Source organism: Mus caroli, chromosome 6, assembly GCF_900094665.2.
Source record: "Mus caroli chromosome 6, CAROLI_EIJ_v1.1, whole genome shotgun sequence".
Lineage (NCBI taxonomy): Eukaryota > Metazoa > Chordata > Mammalia > Rodentia > Muridae > Mus > Mus caroli.
In genome coordinates, this window is record NC_034575.1 from 24,816,742 (window position 1) to 24,825,340 (window position 8,599).

Consider the following 8,599-nt stretch of genomic DNA (forward strand, 5'->3'; position numbering starts at 1 on the left):
TTTCACTCACCCCAGGCTATCCTCAAACTCCTTATACAGGTCTTCTGTATTCTTGAAGACTAACTCTTGCGTAGAGTAATTAAAGTTCATGGACTTAAGTTATTGGCAGACAAAATAGGCATCTCATTTACAATCACTCAGTAATATGCTATTGGTATTTAGAAATCTGGACATATAAACTGAATTTTATGTTTCAGTTCAATTCAAGATACTTGGGTCTCTTAGGATAGCCAGGCTTGTTTATATGGTCTGAGTTGGAAATCCTAAGAAACTTCACATGATGATGGACTATTTGTTACCCCATCCCTGTTTCATTGGGCAGATGTTAGTGGTGTTTAAGTCAGCTCCAATCTTAAAGCGAGCTCTCAAAGTCAAACAGGCCATGCTACAACTTTATGTCCTGAAGCTACTAAAGATACAGACCAAATACCTTGGGCGCCAGTGGAGAAAAAGCAACATGAAGACTATGTCAGCCATTTACCAGAAAGTGCGCCACCGCATGAATGATGACTGGGCTTACGGGAATGGTGAGTATTCCCAAAGTAGATGGTAGGGGTTCTTAGTGAACGTGGAGCTCCTTAATTGGCTAGGCTGACTGGCCACTGAGCTCCCGGGATTCGCCTGTCTCTGCTCCTGCAGCACCATGGTTATAAATGCATACTGCTGCACCTGGCTTTTATGTAGGTGTCAGAATCCAAAGTTAGGTCCCTTTGCCATCTCCTGAGCCCCTAAATATGATATAAATTTAATCATGTGGTAAAATGTTTTCCTCCTTATAGTTTTTGTTTGTTTTAGCTTTATTGTTTTGTTTTGTTTGAGACATAGTCTTGCTATGTAGCCCTGACTGTCCTAGAACTTGCTATATAGACTAGGCTGACCTCAGACTCAGGAGATATGCCTGCATCTGCCCCCCAAAGCTAAGATTGAAGGCATGCACCACCATGCCTGGCTGAGTTGGTACAGACTGATTCTTCATGTTCTGCTCCCATCTCCTCTTTTCACCCACTATGGAAAGCTCAATAAGAGGAATTTAATTGCTCTTAACAATTATAATAAATTACTAGAAAGAAATAAGCGAGAGATTACAATACTAAGCCCTCTTATCTCCTTTCTCAGCAGTTTCTAATCTGCCAAAGATCGTTTCTGTATATGTTAGTTTATATGTGAGCATATGAATACTTTAAAAACCTGTAGGCGTGCTATGTGCCTACTTTATACATAGCTCTTAAAAGAACATTTTGAGCAGTTTCACTGTTAGGATCCCATAGACCATGCTGTGCGGAGGGGGGTAGCATCCTGAGTTGTATGTATCTTTTTCTTCCTCTCTTCCTATGTTAGACATCGATGCCAGGCCATGGGACTTCCAAGCAGAAGAATGTACCCTGAGGGCCAACATTGAGGCTTTTAACAGCCGCCGATATGATAAACCTCAGGACTCAGAATTCTCACCTGTGGATAACTGTTTGCAGAGCGTGCTGGGGCAGAGGCTAGATCTGCCTGAAGATTTCCATTATTCCTATGAGCTCTGGCTGGAGAGAGAGGTGTTCTCACAGCCCATCTGCTGGGAGGAGCTGCTCCAGACTCACTGAGCTCTTGTCAGCAAAGCAGCGGACGGCGGTTGGCTCCAGTAATGTGCTTTGCCTGTCCTGCCCACTCAGCCTTCATACTGAACTCTAGGAATGTGTGTCAAGGGCAGTTCCAGCCCAGCATCCAGCAGAGACAGACACCCAGCAGAGTTCAGGGCTATTCTGGATGCCAATAGACTCAAAGGTGGTTGCAAGACTGGGGTCAAAGCAAATGGATCAATTTGCCCTAGGCTCAGCTAGGGGCCTAGTTGGCCTTCAAATCTCCCGATGGATCAGTCCTGGACAGACTCTTGGAAACCTGCTTTAATCTTGCCTAGAACCCTGCTCACTTTTGTCAGCCACAATAGTGGAAGGAAGTTTGTCATGGCATTTGACCACGACATTCATCTCCAGCAGGGGGATAGGCACAGGCCATAAAACGAGCCTTGTCTTCTTGCCCACTCAAAATGCCTGGGACGTATCATTTAGCAAAACCAACTTTAGACTGTATTTCATGTTTCAAATGTTGATGCTCATCTCTTTATAAAATCATCATTGGTTCTAAGATGGTTTGAGAGCACTGCATCTTTATAAAGGATGACTGTTTCCAAAACACTGCATGTTCCAGAACAGCATACTGTGTAGGTTTTTTTTTTCCTTAAGAGCTCTGTGTTCAATGTAAAAAAATATTTCATGTGTATTTTGTATAGCACATTGAATGCTTCATCATTTGAAAAGAATCACAATTAATATAATATGGCCTTCTCTAGGAATAGCTTAGGCTTTTTACAAAGTACTTCAGTTTTTTCCTATGAATGCCAGCTTTATTACTCATGTCCCATCTACAGACATAAAACCCAACAGCCCCCTGCCCCAAGAAGGAAGTTGGAAAAACATTAACGAAAAGAGCCTGTGCCAGGGAGTCCGGAATCCTGTGACATGCCACCTCTGCGTCGGTACCCAGAAGAGAGTGGGAGACTCATGAAGGCTTCCGAATATTCGGGGAGGCCAGAGTCATTTTGAGAGGACTCCGGGGCTCTGCCTGGTGGTCTCTCCTGATGTACAGTGGCGACAGCGCATTTTCCAATTCTTGCGGGCCTTAGACAACCGCTTGAGCTTCATTTCACGCCTTTTCCTGAAGAACCAAATCCTGGTGTCTCCTTTTGTCAGTTTGAGTGCGTCAGCCTAGGCCTCCGGAGTCTCCTCCTTAGGGTGGCAGTCTTTCTCAAAGTGCTTTCTTAGCTCCTGGAACTGCTCAGAGGTGAACCCAGAGTATTCATCTCAGCAGGACAAACTTGGAGTTGTCACGGAGAATCCTGGTTACTTCTGTCTCGGCTGCAGCTCACTTGAGTTCTGTCCTTCAGTTTGAGGCTCTACTCTAGGATTTTCCACTCTTTCAGTTTTTAAACAGCTGAGTACACTGCAGAAAATTACTGTCTAATATAAGCCCAGATCGTCACCTGAGTGGGCATGGGAGTCAGGCAGGATCCGGCTTTACAGCCCTGGCTAGGCCAGACCTTACTGTACAGCCAGGCTGGCCTTGAACTTGGAGTGATCCTCCTTCCTCTTGTCTGCTGAGTGTCACAGGCATGGGCCACCACCTCCAAGAAGTTCATTTTAAATGATTATAGGAGGTTTTATTTACTGAGATTTGTCCATGTTAGCTGATTTTTTTAATGAGAAGCAACAGCACCAGTTTAATTTTCCCTCCCATGGTTATTGGTTTTTTTTAACTGCTAGCAGTTTCAATGTGGTTTGTACTGGAAGTATCATATATTTCATGGAGGAGTCTCTATTCCTCCTACATAGAAAAATCACATTTTTATCTTCTGCTTTTCAATTTTAGTCTTTGAACTTTTTCATTGTAAAGGTCTCCTCACTGCCTAGACACTAATGAATCTTTTTATGATAGCACAAGGACACTTTATTCCTAGAGAGCTGGTCCAGACTGGCTCATTTACTCTTCCCTTTGTCAAGCACAGTCTCATTTTAGGTCACTATAGAGACCAACATTATCCAAAGGAGCTATCAGTACCTCTGTGCTTCGGGTAGCAGGGTTTCTTACTGTGGAAAATGGCAGAGAATGTGAAGTACGTACCAGATGAAGTATCTTAAAATAATTTTCGAATTGTATCAAAGCCTGACAGCAATCCTCATTTCAAACAGCTTACTGAATACAGCACCAGGTAACATTATTCATCTAGGGTCAGGCTACTGTGATTTTAATTTCTGAGTAAAAAGGTAATTTTCCAGGAAAGAGTCATTACCAATCTACTTTAAAGTTATGTCATATTCAATTCTGTAAAGAAAAAATTAGTTGCCTTTTAAAAAAACCACATAAATGCTTTCTGAGGCACAGAAGTATACTAAGCTTTAATATGTTGTATTTTATTATTTATAACTCTTGAGAATATTAATTCTCAATGCAGATGGAGAAACTATTATACCTTGCAAAAAAGAATGATTAATTTAAATCACATTTTCCCCACAACTTGCTGTGGCTAACTTTCTGGTATAAACAGCGAGCCCTATGTCTAAGATAACTGGGCTAGATCTCCCAGTTTGAGAGATGGCATATGTGGTTAGGAATAGCTTCAGATTAACCAACACTTAATGGTGATTACAGCTTCCACATAGAAGCATGCCATTTGTATGATTTATAATATAAGGACTTTCTTTGTGAATATTTCCGTGAAGTTTATGTTGATTGATAATATTGTTCATCTCACTGAACACTTTAATAAAAAGAAAAACCTGGACTTAAGAAATCTGGTCTTTAGTTCTTTAACATAAGATAACCTTAAAGTCGTGTTAAATAGAAAAGGACACAGGATAAATATAGAACTCCAAACCTGAATGATGTAACAAATGTTTCTTTCGTCATCATGGGTCTGGAGCCAGCTACTTGGCTCACCTTGGATTCTGGATTAGCTTTTCTCTAAAATTATTCTTATTCTGGCATAAGGCTGAATGGATGTTCCTAGCGCATACTGTTTAATTCTGAAAGGGCAAAAGCAGGAAGTAAACCATACTGTGTAAGTGCATTTCAGAGCTCCTGCTGTTGTGGCAGAAGGGGCATCGTTCATGTCATTGACTGACGCCATGCAATCAGCTCACGTGGACAAGCCTAGCTCTCATCCAGAAGAGCATACTCTACCCAGAGACTGACAGGTATGGGGTCGTGTAATGGCCTTATGGTCATGCCAATGAATATCTGTTCCTATTCTACACAAAATACACACAGCTCCTCCCCAAGGAAGGCTTCAAATCTTATCCAATGAAGTCTTAAAGTCCAGGATCTCATCAAGTCTAGTCTAGGGCAGTATATATATATATATATTATATATATATATATGTGGGCAGTATAAATATATATATGTTATATATATATATAAAACAGGGTCCCAGGCTGACCTTAACATAGATGCAGAATCTTTTGACCCTGAGACTTCTGAATTAAAAGTGATCATTTCAAATGTGGACATACACCAGAACATCCTTTTGGGAGTTTTGTTTGTTTTCTTCTGATTTTCAAGACAGGGTTTCTCACTGTGTAGACCAGGCTGGCCTCAAACTTAGAGATCTGCCTGCCTCTGCCTCCTGAGTGCTGGAATGAAAGGCCTGCGCCACCACCACTTGACACCAGGACATCTTTGTACATATTAAACATATACAAAGTTTTATCAATGGTATCTTAACAAGACTGTATTTGTTTTGTTGTGTTTTGGAGGCAGGGTCTCACATAGCTCAGGCTGGCCTTGCATTTGTTATGTGCTGAAGACAAACTTCAACTTTGGAATCTATCAATCCATAGTGATCCTGTGATCCCATTGAGCAAATGTTCATTTGGATAGGGAAGGTCTTTAGGCTGCTCTCCAGAAGGAATTCCCTACCTTTCAGTATTCTCTGGGGGTTAGAAACAGATTTCTTCCTACTTAGAAACAGAGGCAGGGGGCCAGCCTGAGCTACATAGTGAGGCCCTTGTCTCAAAAAAGCATGAAGGTGCATGCTTCAGGGTCCCATGCCAGCTACAGTCATCTCTTCTTCAGCTCTTGGCTTCTCCACCTGAAGTATTGCCAAAATGTTGCTTTCTAACAAGCTGACTCTGGAAAGGGAAGTGGGCCATTATGAGAGCGGACCTCGGTGTTTCTATGAACAACCAGATAACAAATAACCAAAGGATCAAAGTTGCTGTTCCAAGCCTCACATTCTGCTTGGATATGGAGCCAAGTTGTCCTTATGAGCCACCTGATGGTGTTCCCATGGGTGACAAATACTCCTTAGAAGCAGTTGCTACAGAACTCAAATCTCGGCGAGGCATGAATGTTCTGTTCTTGAAGGATTGAGTGGAAGGATTGAGTGGGCCCAGGAGGAGAGAAAGCCCACGCCAAGCCAGCGGCTGGGCCTGTCATCCGGCTGGAGAACCTCCATTTCCGTGTGGAGGAAGAAGGAAGGGGAAAAACTGCTTTGGGGAACAAGGCCAGAGCCAAGCCATGCTTTCTGAGCTTCACTGTCCAAATGAGAGGGCGTCTGTGTCAACAATGCTTTGGGGACTGTGCACTGAGCCCACAGTTCCACAGTGGGAGTGAAACTTCCACAGAAGGCTGGATTTTTTTATTTTTATTTTTTATGAAGGAGCTGAACTACTTTGCCAAGGCTTTAGAGAGTTCAACCTTGGGCAGAGCGGAAATTGCAAACAAGATCTGGCTGATTAGTAAGTGTTGGAGACTCGAGCTAAATCATCGGTAGGAGAATGGCCTTTTCCTTCTTTAAAGTAAACAACATAGAGATTTTGACTTCTCTGTACGATGAAGGAGGCAAGATGACCTTGTCTATTGACTTGATAAGTTTTGTGAGAATGCCAAGACTGGCCAAGCCTCTGTGGCCTTTGGTATAACTGGATGGGCTTGGACTCAGGTACTGACCGTAGCAAACACTATTCTGAGGCTGTGGTTCCAACGATTAGATTGTTTGGATTGGACCTGTGGAGCATTTAAATAGGAAGCTTTTTCCAGGAATCCAAGTCCCTCATTGATGCAGTGGTGACCGTCCCTTCTAGGGGTCGCATTACTATCATAGTGGAGATGTGCCGAATACAATATGGGATGAGATCAGCCATGTGAACTCTCGAGTGGTGCCAACCTAAAGCCCCTGGGAAGTAAAGTCCTTCCTGGGATGGGTGCTCCCAGCAGTGTTTTGTCTTTTCTTACCATTGGACTCCTGGGCACAGCTGCTAAGTCAATTTAGTGTTTTCTACATCTCTGTTTGGTGTTAGCACAAGGTTCAGCTAATGGCCAAGAGATGTAGCATCAGGAACCCTTAAACAGCTCATCCCCTTTAGATCCCTTAGCGACTAAGCCATTGCACATTCTAGAGTACTCCTATTAATAGTCTGCCTGCCTGTAAAAGAAAATAAGCTGTGATGGCTTAGTTCTCTTCTTCATGTTGCTGTTCATGACTCTGTGTGGAATTAAGATAGAATTCCAGTTGTGGGTTCAGAGAAATTGATGATATATTCAACAATAAAGATGTCCACTGGAGACACCCTTTCTTCTGTACTCCCAAGATGAACATCTTCCTTGCTGTACTTCCTGGTTAAGGCCTGTTGAGGCATGGGAATCAGTTTATATTTTGAACAACATTATCAGGAGCTTTTTCAAAGTCTAATTCCAGTTAGCCTGTTTGCCAGTAGTTACAAGTGCAGCTCCTTTAAATGCCTCTCTAGATTTGATTACAGGTCCTTTGAGTGTATCAGGCCACTGTACAGTCTCTCTTTGAGTCTTTTTGTCCAGTGAAAAAATTTAGTGGGGCTTTTGAATACCACATTCTGTTTGGTCTTTACCCTAGGGCAATGTGCTAAAAGCCTTTTGATTCGATGCATCTCGTGAGCTGGATAAACAGTTGCAGTGGTCAACCTTTGTTAAGTCTTGAAATTTCTGAATTACCTTTTCCCTGCTTGATAATAGGCCAGGTTTTTTGTTCTTTTGGTTGGTTGGTTGGTTTGGTTTGGTTTGGTTTGGTTCGGTTTGGTTTGGTTTGCCATTCCTTCCTTGTGAAATTTGAACAAATGCAGCTAATACTAGCCAACTCCTGCTACCAACATTTCTGTTTTCGAATCTTTTCACCCAGATCAGACATGATGGCACAAGCCAGTAATCCCAGCACTTCTGGAGGCAGAAGCAGGAGGATCACTGGGAGTTCAAGGCCAGCCTAGGCTACTAGGGACTTCTGAGACAGCCAGGGCTACACAAAGAAACCCTGCCTCAAAAAAGCCAAAAGAAATAAGAGAAGGACTGAAGGAAGAAGAGGAAGAAAAAGGAGGAAGGAAGAGAAGGAGGAAGAGGGAGATGAAGGAGAGGGAGAAAATGAGGAAAAAGAGGAAGGAAGAGAGTAGGACGCAAGGGAGAAGGAGGAAGGAGATGAAGGAGAGGGAGAAAAAAGGAAGAAGATGAAGAAGAAGAGAGGAGAAGGAAGAACAGCAGCAATGCTCTCTAGCAGACCCTGGTAGCACTGATTTGTAATTGCAGCTACGCAGCAGGAAGATTGAAGTTCAAGGCTGTGCTCCCTTCGGCAGCACATACACTAAATTTGGAACGATACAGAGAAGATTAGCATGGCCCCTACGCAAGGATGACACGCAAATTCATGAAGTTTTCCACATTTTTTAAGTTAGAGCAGTTGGAAGCCCAGCTAGGATGTGTCAGTTTCATGGATTTAGAAACACATGACTGCAGGTTGGAAGACAAGCTTGCCAAAACTACTAGAGACAGCTGTAAAACCACCACAGAAGCATCCATGGATTGATGTCTCAGGTTATTAAGGATAAACTGTTTAATCAGATTAACGTTGCTTTGTTACCACCGAGTACTTTTCCTCAAAGCTGGTATGTGTAAGAAAAAAAGCTCAAGTAACACTTTTAGCCCAGTGACCAAAACTCAGATTAGAAGACTAAGGTGCTGTGTTGTGTCCTGAGTATTAGCACTGTAATAAAACCATCACACGAGCCAGGCGGTGGTGGCGCACACCTTTAATCC

General features: G+C 42.8%; 1 protein-coding gene, 1 non-coding gene and 1 pseudogene across 2 annotated transcripts in view; all 3 read left to right on the plus strand.

The window, feature by feature from the left end:
- The window catches only part of Strip2 (striatin interacting protein 2), a 43,088-nt gene extending 38,744 nt beyond the window's left edge, over positions 1 to 4,344 (plus strand). Inside the window, exons 20-21 of the mRNA XM_021165316.2 lie at positions 323 to 527; positions 1,339 to 4,344. Of these exons, the coding sequence (XP_021020975.1) occupies positions 323 to 527; positions 1,339 to 1,589 (456 nt within the window). The 3' untranslated portion in view covers positions 1,590 to 4,344. The remainder of the gene's footprint in view (positions 1 to 322; positions 528 to 1,338) is intronic.
- A 1,302-nt stretch (positions 4,345 to 5,646) lies between these two features.
- Positions 5,647 to 6,812, plus strand: LOC110296533 (annotated as a pseudogene).
- Positions 6,813 to 8,123: 1,311 nt separating this feature from the next.
- Positions 8,124 to 8,230, plus strand: LOC115031460. Its single transcript, XR_003837080.1, has one exon. It is a non-coding gene; the product is annotated as a U6 spliceosomal RNA (small nuclear RNA).
- The last annotated feature ends 369 nt before the right edge of the window (positions 8,231 to 8,599 follow it).